Genomic DNA, 23,831 nt, shown 5'->3' with positions numbered 1-23,831 from the left:
TATGATGAGCCTCTGATTGTAGTTAAAAGCTTGTTCTAAGCTTACTACATCAAAGAATCTGAAGTGAAAAAAAAAAAAAAAAAAAAAGAATCTCTGATTGAAATTTAAAATTTTCCTCAATTTGTGTTTACTTTCAAAACAATTACTACCCAAAGTCTACGCTACTGGTAGAAATACGTACCCGAAATGTCAATTGATTTCGGTTCATTTCGGTTTTTTTTGTTTCCTGTATTATATGCGATCGCCCTTGGAAAAGTTTTTTCTCTTTTTTTTTTTGAAAATAAATTGAAGGGAACCTATATTATCCTTTTTATTTTGTGTGTATGCCATCGCAAAAAAAAAAGTTAGGGGTTGCTCCCCCATTAGTATTGAAAGTTTACTACAAAACAGCAGTTGTTTATCAATAAATTTATTGAAAATCATAAGGGTGCCCTGTCCGCCTGTTTGTATACTTTTTCTTTCCAATTTCGTTTTTTTTTTTTTTACATTTTTTGTGTTTGGGTAGAAAATCACGAACATTTTGTTTGATTATACAATTTTTTTTTTGCTGTATTCTGGTGAAATTTGTTATTTAACGTTGTTTGTGAACATTTACATTGTGGTCCCTTCATTGAATCAAGTGATTTATTATTGGTCAGGATTTATTTTACTTCGCTGTAATTTTTTTTGTTATGGAATATTTTGTTTTTTTGTTTTTTTTTTTAATTTTTGCTATTTCCAGAAGGAAGAAGGTAAACAATACAAAAATGAGGGAAGTTTTTTTTTTTTCTTTTTTAAATTTTATGCGGGTTTTGCGTGCGTGTTAATACCCAAGTGAATATAAATAAAGTTGAAATTATTTTAATTAAAAAAAAACTCTATTTTTTTAAGAGTTTTTCATTATTTTTGTTAGTGATGAAGTGATTATAATTTTTTTTTTGTAAGGAGAAAACATTATTTCAAATTTTCAATAAATAAAAAAAATGTTTCCAATTTTTGTTTGTTTATTTTTTTTTTTGGAAGGTTAAGGTTGAAAAATTGAAGGGATTCAGAGGGTTTTAAGAACAATGTTTTTTCAAAGGAAACCTTGTTTTCAAGTAGAAATACATAAAATGTTGTACTTTGCTTTCTTCATTTCTTTCATATAGGTATTTCATATGTTTCGTATATTTCGCATATTTCGCATGTTTCGTATGTTTCACATATTTCGTATGTTTCGTATATTTCGTATATTTCCCATATTTCGCATGTTTCGTATGTTTCACATATTTCGTATGTTTCGTATATTTCATATGTTTCGCATGTTTCGTATGCTTCGTATATTTCCTATATTTCGCATGTTTCGTATGTTTCGTATGTTTAGCAAATTTCGTATGTTTCGCATATTTCGTATGTTTCGCATGTTTCGTATGTTTCGTATGTTCAGCATATTTCCCATATTTCGCATGTTTAGTATGTTTCACATATTTCGTATATTTCGTATGTTTCGCATGTTTCGTATGTTTCGTATATTTTCCATATTTCGCATGTTTATTATGTTTCACATATTTCGTATGTTTCGTATATTTCATATGTTTCACATGTTTCGTATGTTTCGTATATTTCCCATATTTCGCATGTTTCGTATGCTTAGCAAATTTCGTATGTTTCGCATATTTCGTATGTTTCGTATAATTCGCATATTTCGCATGTTTCGTATGTTTTACATGTTGAGTATGTTTCGCATATTTAATATGTTTCGTATTTTCCGTATGTTTCGTATGCTTCGCATGTTCCGTATCTTTCGTATGTTTTGTATGTTTCGTATATTTCCCATATTTCGCATGTTTCACATATTTCGTATGTTTCGTATGTTTGCAAATTTCGTTTGTTTCACATATTTCGTATATTTCGTATGTTTCGCATGTTTCATATGTTTCGTATATTTCCCATATTTCGCATGTTTCGTATGTTTCACATATTTCGTATGTTTCGTATAATTCATATGTTTCGCAATTTTCGTATGTTTCGTATATTTCCCATATTTCGCATGTTTCGTATGTTTCGTATGCTTAGCAAATTTCGTATGTTTCGCATATTTCGTATGTTTCGTATAATTCGCATATTTCGCATGTTTCGTATGTTTACATGTTTCGTATGTTTCACATATTTCGTATGTTTCGTATATTTCACATGTTTCGTATTTTTCGTATGTTTTGCACATTCGTATGTTTCGTTTAATTCGCATGTTTCGTATGTTTCGCATATTTTGCATGTTTCGTATGTTTCGATCTCTTTCTGAACAAAAAATAATTTATTTTCACTTCTTGATCCCAATTTACATCATTGAGTGGTATTCTTCCAACTTTATATATATTTAAAAAAAAAAAAATCATTTACTTACCAACAATCTCCTATAAAGCAATTTAATTTCCTCCAAATTAGGTATCGACTCAATTGTCCACGTTAAATTATAATGATCCAACGCTCCACTCAATGCCGGCGATATAAAATCCGCCGGTCCCGGTCTACCCGATACTTCAATATATTTTTTCGTCCTTCCCAATGCATTATCCGCTACACAACTATAATTGCCAAAATCCGATTGTTGGAAATTCCTTATTACCAAACTATAACGGTCATCACGAGGATGCATTGATCTACGATCAGTTGGATCCAATAAAAATGAATTCTGATACCAAAGCATCTGTAAAAAATAAAGAAGAAGAAAATCGAATATAAAATTAAACGAAAAGAAGGGATCCAAATGAGATTTTTTTTTTATTCAAAGCAGGATGTCGTCGACAATTCGACATTATCCCTTCGAGCAATATAACAAATAAAAAAAAAATCTGTGTGTGATATAAAAAAAAAATAAATCAAAAAGGATATGAGTTAAGGATATGATATTAAGCATCGAAAAGCCATAATATACTATATATAAATTTGCTGCAGGTTATTATTTTTTTTTTCATCCGTGTCGTCGTCTCGTTTCGTGTCGAAATATGTAAGCTCATTTTACATGAGTGATATGATGACGTACTTTTACTCTATTTGTATAACCCTCTTGCCAGAGTATGATGATGAATATCCTTTGAGGCTATATAACCAAACACACATACAAAAAATAAATAAAGAAAAAAACCACAAGTCCTTTCTTTTCATATTTTTTTTTTTTTTATCCTTTATAAAGTGAGTGATATATTACAAAAAAAAAAAAAAAAAAAAAATCGAAATAGAATAAAAGAAATGGGAGCAAAAAGGGAGCACCAGGATCCTGTGCAACATTCACATGATGAACTGAAACTTACCTCGGAATTAACATCCCCGTGGACAATGCACACCAATTCAATATCGTATCCTTCCGCTGCATGCACCCAGGACTTTTCCACTGTGATTTCTGGTGGAGCTGAAAATATTTCCAAACACACAAAAAAGAAAGTAAACAGTTAGTTGAAAAGTTTGAGTTGAGTTGTAAGTATGTGAGTGTGTTGAATTGGTAAACATGATTCACTTCCCTTCCCCATCCTTTTCCATTGGGGTCCTATTATTGAAAAAGAATTCATGCAGTTTTATTATCTTCCCATGAACAGAACACCAAAACGCAGAGAAGTGCACAACCCTAAAGGCAATCGTTTTATATATTTTTTTTTTGGGAAAAAGTTAAAGGGGAGAAAAGGGTATTAAAAAAAAACCCTTTTCTATATGCAAAATGAAATTTCAAAAACCAAACTGTGCATAATGTAATCCTTTCCTTGCACAATTGTATTGAAAAGAAGTAGTACCATCATCATCATAGTCGTACCATACAAACAGTCAAACAGACAGCAAAAGAGTTCACTCACACATACACATATTCCCTCTATTGCTTGGGGGATAATTCTTTGAGTCCAATTGATAGCGTTTTATAGGGAGCGCTTTCCTATATCCTGGAAATACTTTTTTTTTATACTTTCTGATAATGTTGCTCCTTTTTTTTGGAAAAAAAAAAAAAAAATAATTCAATTATTTTGAAATTGTACACTCTTCATCTTTCGCGTTAAGCCTTTTATGCTACAGAGCAAAGTGGTAAGGGGAACATTTTTCTCTTCTACACAGAAAAATAGAAAGATTCTTCCTGCTTTTCTGATAAGAATCCTCCTGACTATTGTGTTGTTGTGGTGGGTGCTCTACATTCATACATCAGTTTGAATGCAGTTTCTCTCAGAATTCAGATAGGGACAAGAATATTATTCAAATTGGATTTTCTTAAATTCTTTTCAGTTTTTTTTTTTTTTTTTTTTGAATTTTTGCACCTTTGTTGTCAAACGTTCTTTTTCGTTGGTTCTTTTGTTAAATGATTTGGAGAATTTTTTTTTGTCTTATTTTTAAATTTGAAAAAAGCAAACTATAGGTAACGAGTATAAAGAAGATGAAAAATGGTAAAAGCAAAAGCAATTATATTGTGAATTAAGAGTAAACTGGATTAGATTGTTATATACTCGTACTACCTGTCTGCCTTGAGGAGAATAAAATTGATAGAAAATTTCATATTCATTTTCATTGTTATATGGGGCATTAACTCTCAGAGTTAAGCCATGAAAAAAAAATCATATAAAAGTCTGCTAAAATTAGAGTGAGGAGAAGAAAATGGAACTCAGACTGTCTGATCCTATTATAGGTAGTTACTTTGTTTCATGGGACTTCTAATTTTTTTTTTATAATTTTATTCTATTGAGAAAATTCAATGAATATAATTTGTTATTCAAGGTCGAAGAGACATTTTGATTTTTTTTTTTCGAACGATTTGTAATTGTTAAAACGTGTTTAGGTATGGTTTAATTTGCTATTCAAGGTAGACAACAAAACTTGAGTATTATTTTTTGACAAAGAAACACTGAGAATGTTGAAATATTAAATCCTAATCTTTATTTACAGACCTAGAAGAGCTTAGTTAAAGAAACATTTGTAATTTGTTTTTATTATTTTTTTATGCGGTACACTGTGGCGTATGTGTAACTTTTGATTTTACTGAAAAAGTTGAACGACTAGATGGTAAGTTGAACTTTGTTGACTCTTCACTGTATATTATTGCCAGGGTTTTTGGACTCCTATTTTCTAGTTGGATCAGCGAATTGTAAGTAAATAAATAGAATAAAGTAGTCTGACGATCGGATTGGCATCCGCAAAACAGCTGTTAGCTCTTGAAACGTTATTGGGCTTCAAAAATTTGTTTTTGTTAAAATTAATCCATAGGTAAGCTAACTTATCTTTTTAGCTCCAATTTGATTGTTTTTGAATTTTCCATGTGTAAAATAAAATTTTTAGTAACCATGTTTCATTCTTTTCACTCTAAATAATAGTTTTTCCATTTGATATGATATTTTGGTAACCATCTTTCACTGATTATAACGCTTTGATTGGCATATTCCCAAGTCATTTTTTTTTGCACACAGGATAGCAATTTTTGATTTGAATCGTCGCATATTCTTGCTCAAAAGTCGTGATAAATTTATAGATCTTGCTTTGAAAGTGGCTAACAAGTTTTTTAAAATTTACTACCTCTAGATAGTTTTCTGAAGATGCTCCAATGCTCCGCTGCTCCACTTCGAAAAACTTTGGTTAGGATCTGTTAATTGAATCCATATATCAATTGATTGAAATGCTTTACCAATAAAAAACGAATTTTGATCTACATATTTTACTAAAGTTTATCGAACCATTACATGGAGTCCAGTTTTGTCCATTCACTCTTTTGAACATATTGACTAGTACCTTGCTAAAAATATTTTTTTAAACTATAACCACTACATAACCATTTTTATCATTTTTTGGTGAAAAAAGTGACATAATGGGTTTTTGAAAATAATTTTTTCGGAACACAAATGTACCTGCCATATAATTTGATAAAAGTTTAATTTTTCCAAAAATAGATTCTTTGATTTTATTAAACAATTAGGGCTTTAGCGCAAAGTCAATCTTTTGATTAAAAAGTTTTTTTTTTGAAAACTTTTTTTAGGCACTGAATTTCTGCCGAAATCAATTTTAACGAAATTTTTATATAAAAGCATTTATTTAATCAGAATATAAATACAAAATTAAATTCTAAAACAATACAAATTTAATAAGTTTTTTTTTGAAAATTTAATTTTTTGAAAACGGGACATTGAATTTTCTGAAACTTTATTACAAAAATTCAAAAAAATTATTATTTTGTGGTTGTATTTCTTCCCTTATTATTCAAATAAAAAAAAAAAAAAACGCCATTTTTATTTTAAATTTGCCAATATATTTCGAGGTTCATACCTCATCTTCAGGGCTAAAAAATATTTATTTAATAAGCGTTTTTAATATATAATTATAAACATATACAATAAAAAATAATTTACCTATTATAAAACTATTTTAGTTATAATATACAAATTATTTCTTCTGCAACAACATTAATGTTTTATGATTATGATTGTGATTGATTTTATTTTATTTTCAATATTTTATTTTTGATTTTTAAATTTAAGAATCAAATCTACCTAGCAAAAATTACTGAGTAAAAATAAAGTGATTATTTAACAAATTAATATTAATCTAAATTTAAGAGCTAACTATTAAATTATGATAAGTATTGCTGTAGTCTTTTTTGTCTGTTTTAAAATTACAAACGATTTCTTCATGTTTAATAATTTGATTGACTTCATGTACTTGTAGTTTAAATTTTTGTTTTTCAGATTTTAAAATTTTAGTTTCATCAAATTTAAATGAATGGCCATTTTGTTTTGTATGTTCAGCTAGAGCGGCAATATTTTTGTTTGATGAACCTTCGAGGACTTTTCTGCATTCATTTTTATGTTGATTTATACGAGAACCCAATTTCTGTATTGTTTCACCAATATATATTTTTGGGCAATCATTGCATGGAATAGAATAAACTACTCCACTTTTATTTGTTTTCTCAATCTTTGATTTAGTATTTGCGAAAAAATGAGATACTTTATGATTTGGTCTCATAGCAGTTTTTATTTCAGGTACAAAGTATTCACACTTTTTTGCTAATGATTCACTCAATCCCGGAATATATGCTATAGATGAATAGATTTTTGGATCACGATTTTCTGTTTCATCTTGTGTTTCAGATAGGAATTGGTAGCTTCTTCTATCATCGTTATTAGGTGATCTAGTTCGCTTTTTAAAATTCTCATTTTGAACACATTTAATTAACTTCTTTATCACTTGAACAGGATAGTTATTTTTAATCAAAATGTGATTTATTCTTTCTATGTTATTTTCCATATAAATCTTATGGCTGAATGAAAACACTTTTCTAATGAAACTTTTTACAGTGTTATATTTCATATTGATTGGGTGTGCTGAATAATAGTTAATTAATCTATTCGATGCTATTGGCTTATGAAACCAGTTTGTAATAATACTACCATCTTCATTTCTTTTAATTGTTAAATCCAGGTAGTTAATTTCATTAGTTACAAAATCTTCTGTTACTACAGCAATACTTATCATAATTTAATAGTTAGCTCTTAAATTTAGATTAATATTAATTTGTTAAATAATCACTTTATTTTTACTCAGTAATTTTTGCTAGATTTGATTCTTAAATTTAAAAATCAAAAATAAAATATTGAAAATAAAATAAAATCAATCACAATCATAATCATAAAACATTAATGTTGTTGCAGAAGAAATAATTTGTATATTATAACTAAAATAGTTTTATAATAGGTAAATTATTTTTTATTGTATATGTTTATAATTATATATTAAAAACGCTTATTAAATAAATATTTTTTAGCCCTGAAGATGAGGTATGAACCTCGAAATATATTGGCAAATTTAAAATAAAAATGGCGTTTTTATTTGAATAATAAGGGAAGAAATACAACCACAAAATAATAATATTATAATTCAGCAAAACAAAATATAAAATATAATTCAAAAAAATTATTTATTAAAAAAAAAAACAATTTTTTTAAATCCGTGTAACGATTTTGAGATTTTTGAGTTGACTGCATTTTCGAAAACTTTGCATTTTATGAGCAAAGGCCAAAAATCCACTTTTAAGAAAATAATTTTTTAAATACTTTAAGTCTATATTGGAGTTCTTCAAGAGTACACTAAGGGAAAAAACAACTTAAAATCAACGAAAACCACGTTGATTCAACTATTTTTAGGAATGATTTTGCGTTGAAGACGAAAATTTTACAATCAAAGTAGAACATCGTTAGTTTAAAGTGTTTTACCGTTATAAAACATCTTTAAATCAAAGTTGTTTTAACTTAAAAAAAAAAACATCAATTTATTAAAAAAATAAAAGAAAAGGGCAGCCGCTGGGGATCGAATCTACAACTCTTGGGTTACTAGGCGAATGCTTTACCAACGTGCTATCTCACTGTTGAAAATTAGAGTGATAAAATGCAACAAAAGCTGAAGTCCGATAAAAATAAAAACATTTCTTACGTTGTTTCAATTTTATTTTGAAGAAGTTTCATGTTAATTTTTTCAACATTAAATTACATTTTATGTTGCGTTCTTTCCCTCAGTGTACAGTTTTATAGAATTTGAATACCCAAATATTTCGAACAATTTTTTGGCCAAATAAACCTTTAGTCTATGTAGGATATTATTTATTTTTTTTGTTTCTTGTTCAAAAACCTTTCTAAAATAAATGTTACTTTCCCATTTCAAGCACACGATGCTGTTTGAACAATCACATATTATGCTATATAGAAAATTTGCATGCTTTTTGAATTTCGATTATATTCTTTCACTTTAGAAATAAGCTCCCAGTGAAATTCCAAGCAAACATGACCACGTTTCCAGAGTATTTCCTTTTACTCTCAGAAATAAAATGAAATTTAAATCCTCCATCCTTGTATTATATGCTCGTACGTTTTCTATAAATCCTTTAAAAAACATCCTTTTTTTTTGTTTAAATTCCCATAGATTCTATGGGAATGATGCAATACAATAGAAAGGTAGATCCCATCATCATCATTGTCTGTCTTCTTCGGTTATCTCTGCTCTCTTTCTATTTTCAAATCGATATAAAATTTCCAATAGGTTTACCTACAAAAAAAAAGAAGAAAAATACATTTGCTCCCATCATTTTTCTGGGGCAAAATGTAAATCTTCATTCATATTTTTTGCTGTATTTTTACTTTTGAAGAACATCCCATTGCCATCATACCAAATATCTCTTCCATCTATCAAAAAAATCTAAAGGAGTTCCCAAACAGGATTCGAAGATCTACACTTCATCGGTATTCATCAGAGAGAGTTGATTCGCTGTGCTGAAGCTGATGCCAACAACATCAGCACAAGAAAAAATATAAACTCTCGGTAAATTTAGTCTCTTTCGTAGAAAATATTCAAATACAAATTTGCAATTTAAAATGAAATTCATGAGTTCTCTTAAAGCCACTCACTCTGACTCATTCACATTCAGAACCTTGAGTCTGGCATAGATCCACCACGAGTAGGTACCAGCACCATATCCGAATCGAATAATGGTTTTTCAATAAAATAATTTCCAAATGTTCAAGTTGAAGGTTCTCTCTCCTGTCGCTGTCTTCGTCTCACATGCTAATCATTATCATCAGCATAATAAAACATTTTTTTACCGCCCTTATCCTCCTATTTTCCCTTCCTTTTTCTATGACTACACAGGAGGAGGCAGCATCATCATCATTATCGAATATATCCTGGAAAGACTTTTTACATAAATTTCCTTCCTTTGGCTCGTGAGTTTGAAGTATCTATGAATTTTATCTTTTTTTCGATTTTATTTGGCAATGAATTTCAATTGGAATAATGAGTGCGGTGAATGTTGTTGCTCCTGGCAACAACATTTTGAGAAAGGAGGTGAGGAAAGAGTGGAAATTAAGGTATTTATTGGCAGCAGATCAGAAAAAACTAGCCACACATCTGGATCTCTTCAATTAGAAGTACCTTTTTGTTATGTTTTTTTTTTGTTTTTATTTTATTTTTTTCTTCTTCAAGTCTCATTTTCTTTTGATGAAGTAGGTCCTTGTTCAGGATACGAATTTTTGATGAGGTTGTTTTTATTTTTGGAGTCTCATTTGACCGACAACAGGAGGATGATGTCTTGCACCAGTGTTGGCAATTTAACATAATTGCTGTCATTTCCCTCTTCTCATTCTTCAATGATGAAAGCTGATTGGTAGGGTTACCATCGGTTTTGTTTCTTATAGATTTTTTTAGTTTTTTTTCATAATTTTGATTGAATTTTAAAAATTTGTGTAAAAAAATTAAAATAGTACTAAAAGTACTAATATTTTTTTTGATACAAAAGTATTAACAGTTTTAAAACTTCAATAAATAACTATTTTTTTTTAATTTTAAAAATTTTTATAAAAAAATTAAAATAGTACTAAAAGTACTAATACTCTTTTCTTTGATACAAAAGTATGAAAAGTTTTAAAATTTCAATAAATAACTATTTTTTTTTTTAGTTCTTAAATAGTTTTTAATTTTAATATCCATTTTGGGTGCTTTTTAACAATGTTCTAAGTCTTCAAGTATGGTCACCCTAATGATAGGAGATGAAAGCCTCTTCCTTCGATTCGAAGAGAAATCAATTTGTTTTTTTTTTTTTTGCTCTACAACTTGTTTCTTCTTTGGTCTTTCCTTTTTGGACTTTTTTTTTTCTCTATATATTCTTCTATAAGGCTTCTTTGTTTTTGTTTTTATTTTTGGCTTTTCAAGATATAGAATGAACTTTTCAACTACCTATCTACTACCTATTTACTGCTATACTACTTGTTAGAGCTTGAGGCAGTATACATCTGTCTTCACTTTAAATATAGTAGTTGCAGTATTTTTTTTTTTTTGGTGCCTTTAGGCTAAATCTCTTTGAATATAGATATACATATTATATCGATTGGGATGTTGAGTTGAACTTTGTGAATGTTGTTGTTGTTTTATATTCTTTTTGCTTTCTTCTTGTTTTGAAGTTTAAAAGATAAAAAAAAAGTTTGTTTTTATTTTTTAAGTTCATTTCAACTGCAGTAATAAAACTTAATTTAAAGAAAAAAAATGTGGGTGAGGGAAAGAAATATTGATTTTGGTAAAATTTTATGTTCATGATGCTATTTATTTTTAAGTTTTTTTTGTTCTATAATTTAAGGATTTTTTTATGTTTTTTTGAATTAAACTTGAATTTTAGACAAATTATAAGCCCATTTTAGACGCAAAATTTATCTCCAAATTCCAAGTGTCCTTTGCAGGGGCTAACCTTGGATATTTTTGTAGTAAATAGGGTATCTGAATCAACTTGAGACAAACAGGAACGCGAGGCAGTCGTTTGGGTGTGAAGTTTTTGGCAAAGAATATTATTTTTATCTTCGCAAGGTTTATAAATGATTTACTTAAGATAAATTAAGTGACTTGTAAGAGCTCGAGTTTCATGAAACTATTATTATGAACATTGCCCTTTTTGTAATAAAAAAAAACATTATTTTTAAAATTAAAATTTTGTATCCTTTCCTAGAATTCACGAATCAGTCATTTTCAACTCTTGTCAATAATTTTAAAGCACGGATAGTGGCAAAACTATTCAAACATTGTGACGTTTTACTCGTTTTTGTAGATTGAAACTGTTCTGAAGGTGTAAATAACTCGTTAGAAAAGTCAAGATTATATAGGGGTCCGAAAAAATCTGGAAAACCAAAATATTCCAAATCATTAATTTGACCTTATGACTATGATTTTCATGCAAAAGCAGCTCGTTCTTTCTATTTCTATTAGGGTGGGTCAAAAAAATCGAAATTCTTTTTTTGATTTGGTACTCCGAAAAATCGATTGCTAGACACCTCTAGAATACTCCTCCGCTTCGCAATTTTCCATTTTTACATCAAGCTTCTAGATACAAAAAAAAAAAACATTTTTTTTTTAATCGATTTTTAGCAAATTTCTTTACATATTCTTTTAGAAAATTGAACGCTCTACAAAAAAGGTCTTGGACACTTTTTTTTGTTAATCTAACCGTTTAATAGATATTTGAGGTCCAAAAATCGAGAAAAATATTTAAAAATTCGTTTTTTGTTTTTAATCTTGTAACAATTTGAAAAATTATAATAATCAAACGCGCAAGACATATTCTTGTAGAAAAAAGATTGTTCCACAAAAAAAGTGTTATTAACTTTTTTCATTAATCTAACCATTCTAAAGATATTCGAGGTCAAAGTTAAAAAAAATTATAAAAACATTTTTTACTTTTCAAAATTTTCTAATTCACTGGAAATTCATTATATAGGTAAATTTAAGATTTTCAAATTAGGGGGCGTAGTAAATGCCCATTTCGCTGAATTTTCATCAAATATTTTTAGCCAGGGGCGCCCATTTTCACTGAATTTTCTCCAAATATTATAGAGCACTTTTGATAGAATCTTATATATATATATACAGGGTGTCCCAAAAGTAATGGATCAAACGAAATATGCTGATAGGTCAACTTTAGGACTCTCTGAATTTGGTAACTTGTTCATCCCAAATCCTTACGGTTTTCGATTTAATGCAGTTTTTGTGAAATTTCGAAAAATCCCGACTTTGCAACAGTATTTTGCTTCCTCCGCTCATAATTGATTTTTGTTTTTTACAATTTTTTCACTAAAACATTGCCTAATAATAAGAAATAGTTAATTTATCAAAATATTTTTTAATTCATATGCCATTTTTCTGCAAATTAATTAACAGTTTCATGTTTTATAAAAACTCAATTTCTTTCTTTTATTTCAGAGCAACACCCTGAAAATAATTTGTGTGGTGTGGCACTGGTTTATTATTTTGAAAACTTGCTGTGTTATTGCAGTTTTCAAAAATGTATAAAAATTTCCAAAGTTGAAATTAGAACGAAAGATATTTTAATTTGAATGCAAAAAAACAGATGATTTCAGAGCAAAATAACAAACAAAAATCGAGGCTTTTGTTCAAAAAGAAATAAACAAACAACAGTCGAGAAAATGTGTTTATTTTTCTTTGTTATTTTGCTCTGAAAAGCCCTGTTTTGTTGCTTTTAAATTGTAATATCTTCAGTTCTATCTTCAACTTTGGAAACTTTTATACATTTTTGAAAACTGCAATAACACAGCAAGTTTTCAAAATAATAAACCAGTGCCACATCATACAAATTATTTTCAGGGTGTTGCTCTGAAATAAAAGAAAGAAATTGAGTTTTTATAAAACATGAAACTGTTAATTAATTTGCACAAAAATGGCATATGAAATAAAAAATATTTTGATAAATTAACTATTTCTTATTATTAGGCAATGTTTTAGTGAAAAAATTGTAAAAAACAAAAATCAATTATGAGCGGAGGAAGCAAAATACTGTTGCAAAGTCGGGATTTTTCGAAATTTCACAAAAACTGCATTAAATCGAAAACCGTAAGGATTTGGGATGAACAAGTTACCAAATTCAGAGAGTCCTAAAGTTGACCTATCAGCATATTTCGTTTGATCCATTACTTTTGGGACACCCTGTATAATCTTATGCAAAAGAAAGAAAAATAGACATTTTATAATCAGAGGGCGTGGTCCTTAGACATTCGAAATATAAAAATCACACAACTACCTCAAAAGAATTAGGAAACATCAAAAGATTGAAATTTTCTAGGAAAAGGCGCTGGAATGACCAAATAATACCTTGCAAAAAAGTAGTGAAATCATAACAAAACCATAACTGTTAAGAAAAGACCCAAGTTCTCCTATGCAAAAATTATGTAAAAGTGTTTCAAAAATCATCCCTACAATTAAAAGACTAACCGTACTTGCAGGTAATGATGCTGACAAGTTATAGTTTTCTTTGTTTTTGTTTTCAAAGGACACTTAAATTTTGGTTCAGTTTAAATAAACTTCACTATGCTCCACTAAAAAACATATGATCTATGTAACTTTGAACTCTTTTTTTTGTTGAAATATTGCAAAAAAGGATATTTACAGTTACAATGAGTTTTTTTTACTTTTTTTTTAAGAGAAAATAGGCTTTCTTCCGTTTACAAGTTGAACCTATTTTATTGACAGGCAGTGTAAGATAATAGGACAACTCATCATGGACATTCCCATATGAGAAAAGTCATCACAAGGGGTGATATGCATACAAAATACTAAATGCTTTTACTAGAGAATTTTCAAGTATATACTATTTTTCATATGCATAAAAATCAAGTAAATGCTGAAAACTAAGTATTTACTATCATTCATAGTAACTACTTTTTTGGATGAACTTTTTCAGTAAATACTTTATTCCATATGCATAAAAACTAGTAAGTACTTTTTTTCTTTAGGAATTACTAGATTTTTTCAAGGTTACAAAATACCAACTTGTAAAATTGATAGTATATACTTTTTTGTTTTAAAACCGCAATTATGAAGCCATGAAACTTATGAATAGCAGTCTTGAGTCATATTTTGACGCAATCTTTTCATGGTATTTGATAAAAATGGATGGTTGTTAATATTTGTCGAAATGGCAGAATTTGTATGTTTCAATTACCAAAAAATTTAGAATGATCGATTATCGGACTCAGAGTTAAATTTAAGAAAACTTTATTAATAAGTCATTATTGTAAATGAGTAGTAATTTTTTTTCAATAAGTTTTTATTTTAAGTAATGTCAAGTTTCAAAACTGTTGAGATAATTTCAACTCTGAATCATATTTGAATTGCCAACAGTATATTAACTTTACTAGCCATGAATAATATGTTTTAAGGAATTCGCAATGAAAAAAAAAAATGCAAAACTGTGTCGCACGTACTTGCTTTTATGTCAAAAGTTGCTTGAAATATTAAAGCTTTTTACAAATTCATAAAAGATTATTTTTAAAAAATATAAAAAAAAACTTTAAAATAATATAAAATTTGGTTTAAAGTTAAATAACTTTTTTTTTTAATGCATCACAAAGAATTGGAGCCGCTTTTTTAAAAAGAAGTTTTTTTTTCATATAAAAATATTCACAAAATTTTTTAAAAATAAAAATGGTATTGCATTAAAAAGAAGATATAATATATTAATTGATAAATAAAAACAAAGTTTCAATAAAATCATTGAGTCGTTTTCAAAATAGATTTTTCATACAAAATTTCGATCTTTTTTTAATCCAAAAATGATTTTATTGAAAATTTTGTTTTATTTTAATATTAAGGCCTCTAAAAAGTTTTTGTTCATATTTTTTTTATTGAAATTGGTGGTGTCGTTTACTAGAAAACGATTCTATGGGAAATACCGTTAGTTACGGTCCATATTTTCAATATTAAATTTTTTAAAGAAAATCGTTAGAGCCATCATGTAATATCTGATTGTTATCTCAAGTTCAATTTTTTTATGTTGCTCTTAAGTTCACTTTTGACTCACAAAAAAAAGCACAAACAGATGTTCACATCACAAACTCAAATTAAAGAAACAGTAAAAATTTTTATTGGATTACACTGTAAAACTTTCAGAACAATTTATTTGTAAGCCCTAGTACGCTGCTAAAGCTAAACGAAAATTTGTCTAGGTCTCCAAAGTCAAAAAACTCTTTTTTAGCAAGTAAAATGACCTGGACAATTAAATGCTAGTGACAAATGATTTTAATTTTTCCAAATGTGCGGGCATAGCTAAGAATTTCGTTGGCTAAGCTGAAAATAATTTTTCGTTCAATTTAGTTGTGCTTTTTTTTGTAAGAAAATTTTCGTATCGCTTCAGCAGCATACGTACCAGGCTTAAATTCGAAACGAATACCAATCATCTAAAAAAAAAGTATTTACTATCATTTATGGGTGAATTCTAGTATTTACTTGGATGAATTTAGTATCTACTTAAAGTATTTGCCTGCTAGCAGGTACTTTTTTGTATGCATACGAAATTAAGTAAATACTATGAATTTTACCTTTTACTAGAATTTATAGTATTTACTTTCACCTTTTACTTTAAGTAAGTACTACTTTTTTATGCATATCACCCAAGGTTCCATTGAAATAAATTAATTTTTAGTTAATTTTTATTTTAATGTATATCTTTTGGGAAGCAACACTTTTGGAGATTGTTGTTTTGATATGTTTTTTTATTTATTCTCCTGATGAAATGTTTCCTGTCTTGAATTGTCGTTTGATGAGTTGTCTTTGAGTTAAACCATATTGCGTGACTTCTTGTTTTCCTATTACTTACCATTCAATGTGTAATGTGTTAGATTGTCTCACCCGCATTACGATAAATGTTTGACAGTGCAAAATGATTTACTTTTCAAACTCTCAAACAAAAAACAAAACTTATTTTTCATTATTCATTCATTCATTTGGTGCCCTAATTTTTTTTTTTACCAAAAAAGGATATCTAATGTTTATCATATAGTTCATCTATCATCATAAATGTTTAAACAGAATAAAATCCCTATTCACATCCCTAGTTCTTATAGTCTTTTCAAAAACAACAACAAAAACTCCTTTACACCCATTTTTTTCCATAGAAAACAAAAATATAACAAAAAAAATAACCACCATCATACAAAAAAAGAGGGTGAAAAACACAGCACAAAAAAAAACGAAAAACAAAAAAAAGATGTACTTAACCTCATATTTCTAGTTCGCTGCCAAGCTACATAAGCCAAATTGGCTAATTACTGTACTCCAACATGACTTGACTATATGCAATAGCTAACCTAAAGCTATTTTATACTTATAATGCATGTGTGTGTGTGAGTGTGTACACTTTCTTCCCACAGGATGCATTCAATCTGCAAAAATGGTTCAGTTAATTAAAATTTTAAGCAAAATATTGAAACATTTTATAAAATAAAATTGACTTTGAACGAGAGGATAAATATGTTGTTGTTGTTATAGTGTCAGAAAGTATGTACAAAATGAGAACTAGAACTTCTCTAATGACTCTCTACGACGAGAAATTTGTACTATAAACGACTCTATGTTGTTGATGATGATGATATTTCTCAGAGAAGAGAAAGAAACCACAAAAACGACTAAAAACTCAATTTGCAAAATTGGGAATAAATAAAAGTGCAATTTCAAAAATACTCCCTCCCCAAAAAAGCTGTTTAAACTTCAGGACTCCAATATCCTTACGCACACATACAAAGACACAAAAATTCCAGGATATAGAGAGTGGATAAAGTATAATATTTTGGGACTTTTTAAAATTCTAGAAAAAGCCTTTCGAGATCTGAAAACGAACCTAACCCAACTTTTGCTGACAATTTCTTTACAATTCATCGCCATCTCGTTGTGCCAACTGTGTTGTGGTTTTCGAATGGAATTTTGAAATTCATACTTTTTCTTTCTCGTTTTTACTTTAAAACCATCATTTGAGCTTGTTGAAGAGAGAGGGAGTTAGGTAGTTAAGTTGTAGTGGTCTTCTAGGACTAAAGTCCCATTTAACCGAAATTCTATAACCACCGGGGCTAACGAATAGAACAAATGTGCATTGAACCGAATTGTAAGTGTGTGTTCTTTAGGTTCTCATAAAGTCCATGTCCATGAAAACCAGCAGAAACAGAGAAACAGTGAGAGAGACGAGGACGAGGACCATTTGGGCTTAAAATATCCTGATTACACAAAACTCTACAACATCACAAACTATATTACACTCCGTTTTCAGTGCGGTGCGGTGCGGTGCGGTGGCCGAGGCCGACACAAGCAGAAGTGAATTTTGTGTAAAGCGACTGGTGGTGGCGGGTAATGGTTAGATGTGTGGTGAACTGAAGCCGGCGTCATAGCCGTCGTAAGTTGTTGTCGTTTTGTCGTCGTTGTCCTGAATTCAAAGTTCCAAGTGGTTGTCACGTTGTCACATTCAACGGAAAGAGGCAATAACAAAAGTTAATACATGGAGGATACTGTTATGTGGCCGAAACTAGGATGTTACAACGATTAATGGCAGAGTCTTGTTTATACCCACTCTCACTGAGGCTCACACACAGACCGACCAACAACATTTAGAAACATCATGAGGACGAGGAGGCAACAATTTCAATGAGAGAGGATATCCTTTTTAGTTACAATGGGACAATGAATGTCATGTTGTATATGGATGGGGAACTATATGATTAGGACTTCCATATCGAATGACCAACAAAACAGCAAAAAAAAGACCAAACTTGATGAAGTCGTTGTCTTGGGCTAAAAGAGTGGTGTATTACTTAATTTCACTTATATAAAAAGGATATATTTGAATGATTTAAGGACTTTCAAAAGTCAGCTTGTCTGTTTCTGTTTTTTTTTCTATTTTTGAACCATGACACCTAACATAAAGATTTAATTAAAAATGTTTAAGGCACATCGTTTGGGAATGAAGAAGGTTCGAGGAACATCATTTTGGAGCAGTTTTTTTCTTCTTTTTTTTCCTTTTTAATTAAAAAAAAAACACAACTTCCAGACTAAAATAAGGTCAAGGACTAAACAACAATCTTCGAATGTTGGGTTAGGGATAAGGAATTTTTTATTTTAGGTTGAAAGTGTTTTATATACGTGTCGTGTTCTTGTCAAAACCTGGTAAACAGGATACCTACTTTTTGCTTCAGTTTCAGAGCTTAGGGAAAAGTAAACCACACACACGCACATACCTAACACAAAAACACACACAATCACTTTCCAGAAAGAGGAGTTTTCACTTTTTTTCAGGGTAAGATGGAATTACTACTATACTGTGTATTTTTTGTTGGTACCTGTACTCTTGAAGCATGTTTGAGGACATCATTGTGTCGTTCACACACAAACTCTTAAAAAGGTAAAACACCTTTTACCTCTACTCTACGCATTAAGATTAATTAAAAATAAAGTTTCTGATGGGAAAACCAGGACACTGATGGTGTTCTGTGTTGTGTTGATGTGTTTTACTGCAACATACTGAGTGATTTGGTAATTGGAAAGATGTTTTTTGGAGAAAATGATAAAAAGGTAATTTAATTTTTTTTTTGCTGAGAGGAAGAGAATTTAAGTCACTTATAATATTGGTAACCGAAATTTTAAAAATGTTTACACAACTACATATTTAAAGTAGGTGTTAGTTGAAATGAAGCATATGCTAAGAGCATATTCTTACTTGATTTAGAAGGTGAACAAATGCTCACGAAAATGTATGTACTTAAATCTTGTGCTCTGTTGTCAAAGTGAAAACTGAAAGTTGGACTTACCGCGTGGAAAAATGAATTCTAAACAATATTTTTGAAGTTAAAACTTCTTTAGTATCGTAGTGATTTGAAACAAGATGAAACGAAAAAGCGACACGAAAAATCAATTGATCATAACTTTTTTGTTTAAATAGATAGATGAATGAAATTTATACAGTAGATAGGTAATTAATTAAATAAATTATGATTATGCAAAATTCTGAGATAACGGTGAAAAAATGTTCTTTTTCTAAAAACGTTATATCTTTTGATCGAGAGCACATAACAAATTTAACTTTAATACGCATGCTGATAACATTACCTTTCATTTAATATACAGGGTGTCCCAAAAGTAATGGATCAAACGAAGTATGCTAATAGGGGATCTTAAGGGCTCTCAGAATTTGGTAACTTGTTCATCCCAAATCCTTACGGTTTTCGATTTAATGCAATTCTTGTGAAATTTCGAAAAATCTCGACTTTGCAACAGTATTTTGCTTCCTGCTGCCATTATTGATTTTTGTTTTTTACAATTCTTTTACTAAAACATTGACAAATAATTAGGAACAATTAATTAATCAAAATATTTTTTATTCCATAAGCCATTTCAATGCAAATTAACTAACAGTTTCAAGTTTTATAAAAAATCAATTTTTTACTTTTATTTGAGAGCAACACCGCAAAAAAAATGTCTATGGTGTGAGAATGGTTTATTATTTTAAAAAGTTGCCCTGTTATTGTAGTTTTCAAAAATGTATAAAAGTTTCCAAAGTTGCAGTTAGATCGCAAAATATTACAATTTGAATTCAACAAAACAGGGTTTTTCAAAGCAAAAATACAAACGAAAATAGAGGCTTTTGTTCAAAGAAAAATAAACAAATAACAGTTCGAGAAAATGTGTTTGTTTTGGTTGTTTTTTGCTCTGAAAACCCCTGTTTTGTTGAATTCAAATTGTAATATTTTGCGATCTAACTGCAACTTTGGAAACTTTTATACATTTTTGAAAACTACAATAACAGGGCAACTTTTTAAAATAATAAACCATTCTCACACCATAGAAATTTGTTTTGCGGTGTTGCTCTCAAAAAAAAGTAAAAAATTGATTTTTTAAAAAACTTGAAACTGTTAGTTAATTTGCATCGAAATGCCTTATGGAATAAAAAATATTTTGATTAATTAATTGTTCCTAATTATTTGTCAATGTTTTAGTAAAAGAATTGTAAAAAACAAAGATCAATTATGGCAGCAGGAAGCAAAATACTGTTGCAAAGTCGAGATTTTTCGAAATTTCACAAGAAATGCATTAAATCGAAAACCGTAAGGATTTGGGATGAACAAGTTACCAAATTCTGAGAGCCCTTAAGATCCCCTATTAACATACTTCGTTTGATCCATTACTTTTGGGACACCCTGTATATCACACATAACGGTACGTGCTCTACAAATTATATAATCTTTAATTGAAAAACTTAAAAAACCTCAAAACATATGTGAAGATTTGTTGCCGATGACCAGCCAGCAGTAGAGGAAGTACCGTAATCTCAGTTTGAAATTTCGACATTGTTGGCTTTAAAAAATTCTTACTTTTTTTGTAGGCATGGTAGAAATATGATTGAAGCGTCATATAAAAGGCGAAATAAAAATGATATAAAATTTATTATAGGTTGTCTTTTAAAAAAATGGATTAAATGGCGTTAGAAGAGAAAAGAGATTAATTGTTTTGCTTTTTTTTATGAAAACTAATTGGGTTAACAAAATTCTAGCTCTTTTTGAAGATGTTGTATAGACATGGTCGATATAAATATTTTGAGCTGAAACAATAAGTTTTCAGATGGTATAAGATTTATTGTAGGTTGTCATATAAAATAAAATGCACGACTGGGGTCGCACGTACTTGCTCTTGCAGTTCAAAGCACTTTTATGTTGGTCTACTTGCAGATTTTAAAAGCTGGATCTAAATTAAAAAAAAAATTGATATTGAGGAAGATCCGACATTTAGGGCAAAATTTTGTTAAATGAAAAAAAATTTTTTTGTTATTTGACTTTTTTGAGAAAAAATAAAAATGCAGTTTTATTGCCACTGCTTTAAATATGACGTATACAAAGTTTAATCAAAATCGTTAGAGCCGTTTTCGAGAAATTCGTAATATCGTATTTTTTTATATGGGAGGTATACTATACGTTCTAAACGAGATATAAAAAACAAAAAAAAAACCAACTTTCAGAATTCCATAAAAATCATCTGTACCAAATTTGAAGAAAATCCATCCACCCGTTTAGGCTGTGGAAATGTGTACAGATGGACGCACAACCGCACAGACGCACGGACGGAATTGCGGGACCCACTTTTTCGGAATTCTCCATCATCGTAATGTTGGTTTTGATTAAAACCTCATTTTTTTTTTTCGACACGAAACCAATACTTGCCCTATAGAACAAGTAAAAAGTGATGGAATAAAAAAAAGTTATATTTTTTCGATTTTTTTTTAATGATTTTTAAGGTTTCACTTCAACCACGTGTGAATTACACACATGATTTTTTTTTTAAGCTTTTCTTTTTTTCAAGATTATTGCAATTAACTTTGTTATTATTATCATCCAATTTGTGTTTTTAGGGATCTTTAAAATGTATTTGCTTGGCAACAAAAATTCTTTTTATTTTATTTATTCAAGTAGAAAATCTGTTCAGTCTTTAAACAAACTTAGAAACTTTATTTATTTTTTGGGACCCCTCCTCTGTTTCACTCTCTTAACTTATGTGGTGATTGGGTCCAATCAAAAAATGTTTCTTTGTTTTTGGCTTTTACATAGTCCGAATAATTTGTCAAAGGTCCCATATTAATATCGGACCCGCAAAAAACTATGTGATAACAAACAAAACTGCCTTTTGTATAATACTGAGAAATAATTTCTATAAGAAAAAAAGATTTACCGAAGAGGTACATGTCCATGTAATTCGTGTCCTTAATATATCCAAGGTTAAATCAGGAAGCTGAATGATTGGCAGTAAATATTGAATTCCATAACGGTTAAGGCGGCGATGTTCTTTACATTTGACTCACCTTTTGACTCTTTTTTGATAAATTCAAGGCAACTGATTCGTTAAACAATTATCCAATACGCATACCATATGTTTAATAAACATTAATAAGATTCTGGTATTTTGCAGAAAAATTGTATGGTGGGACTTGAATCTACCCGAACCCATTTGACCTGCATTGTGACCAAAAAACAAACAATAGCTTCGTATAGGTAAAATAAGATAGAAAAATCAAATATAAAAAAAAAAACAAAAATGTTACGTATACGCCACAGTGACTTACTATTTATTATAAGAAAATAAGCATAATTGAAATCTTTGAAGACTGATGTATAAAATGATATAGTATATAAAACAACCAAATTACTTCAATTGCAATAATGATGTAATTGCAGATTTTTTAAAAACATAAATGTGTTTTTCGATGTGATCATTTCAGAAACACCAAAATGATTCCTAAGAAAAAAAAAGTGTAATCGCAAAATATTTTTCATATTATACAGGTTTTCCCAAAAGTAATGGTCCAAACGAAATATGCAAAAAGACGAACTTAAGTACTTTCATAAATTAAGAACCAAGTCTTAATTACTTCAAAATAATAAAGAAACTAAGCTAATAATGACATTTATGAACCATTTCATCGCTAAATTATGATCTTTGCACCATTTATCAAAAGACCAAATATATGTCTCACTTAAAGATTTAAACCTTTTATTTTTATTAGATTTTTGTTTTGATACCACCTCAACCGGATATCATATATGAATAATTCCCTTCAGGATGGTGGTCGTTCGTTAAAAAATTAGATTAAGGTATATTGCAAAAAAGGATATTGAATATACTCAAACTTACTTGTGTAATATCGCCTCAAAGGATTGCCAGCAACGTAAACAAATATTGTCTCAACTCAAAAAATATCTTTTTCGATTTTTTTAAAATCCTTTCCTGAAGAAAGCTTATATGAGTATTAGTTAGGAATATGCTTTTATATGTAGGTGTGGAGGTAACTTCCTTCACACGCCACAGGCAACTTACAGAAAACGAATAAAAATAAGTAAAAAAAAAAGTTTGATGAAAGTCTTATAATCAAATGAAGTAGAATAATTTTTTTTTCTCAAAATCAGTGTATCCTTATAATGCAGAGACAGAGAAAGGAAGAATCAGAAAAGGATTTTCCAAAAGAAAAAAAGGAAAGAAATCCATTTCATGAGATTTTTTTTATGATTTTCGCTGCTTTATTGGGCTATGTGAGATGAAGCGCAGCGCGGCACAGGAGTGTAGTGATGCGATGAGAAAAAAAGAGGAAGTAAGAAAATATAAAGACGATGAAAAACCAACGAGCATGAAGGATTAACTTCAAGAAATCGAATTCGAATCGACATGAGGTTTCATCTTTTTCGATTTTTTTTTTCTTTTCTTTATCCTTTAACGGTATTGAGGTTTTATCCTTCGAATGTTGAATTTTTGTTTGCTCTCTTGGCATTTTCATTTTTGTGTTGCTCATCACATCACCATCATCAAGAGAAGAGAGATCGCGAGGGAACAACACGGGGAATATAGACAAGGGGGATGTGTGTGTGGAGTGGGTGGAACCAGGCATCAGAGAGTTCCTTTATTTGGAACAGTTCAAGTAGTTAAAGGAATCGTTGTGGTTACATACTTAAGAGGGTTTATCCCAAAAACCTCCTCTGCCATCAAAAATAAGTTCACCATTTGATTGAATGAAA

At 29.2% G+C, this 23,831-nt stretch overlaps 2 protein-coding genes across 2 annotated transcripts in view; one reads left to right on the top strand and one right to left on the bottom strand.

Annotated features, from left to right (window-relative positions):
- Positions 1-22,461, top strand: part of LOC129920269 (probable cGMP 3',5'-cyclic phosphodiesterase subunit delta) — a 68,399-nt gene extending 45,938 nt beyond the window's left edge. Inside the window, exon 4 of the mRNA XM_056001574.1 lies at positions 22,451-22,461. The gene's annotated coding sequence lies outside the window, so the exon portion shown is untranslated. The remainder of the gene's footprint in view (positions 1-22,450) is intronic.
- LOC129920268 (limbic system-associated membrane protein) overlaps positions 1-23,831 on the bottom strand; it is a 100,074-nt gene that overhangs the window by 29,017 nt on the left and 47,226 nt on the right. The window contains exons 5-6 of the mRNA XM_056001572.1: positions 3,270-3,367; positions 2,363-2,665 (exon numbers count right to left, since the gene is read on the bottom strand). Of these exons, the coding sequence (XP_055857547.1) occupies positions 2,363-2,665; positions 3,270-3,367 (401 nt within the window). The remainder of the gene's footprint in view (positions 1-2,362; positions 2,666-3,269; positions 3,368-23,831) is intronic.

The sequence above is a fragment of the Episyrphus balteatus genome, chromosome 4 (assembly GCF_945859705.1).
Source record: "Episyrphus balteatus chromosome 4, idEpiBalt1.1, whole genome shotgun sequence".
Classification (NCBI taxonomy): domain Eukaryota; kingdom Metazoa; phylum Arthropoda; class Insecta; order Diptera; family Syrphidae; genus Episyrphus; species Episyrphus balteatus.
The sequence above is the reverse complement of the archived record's forward strand: the minus strand, read 5'-3'. Positions and strand labels throughout refer to the sequence as shown.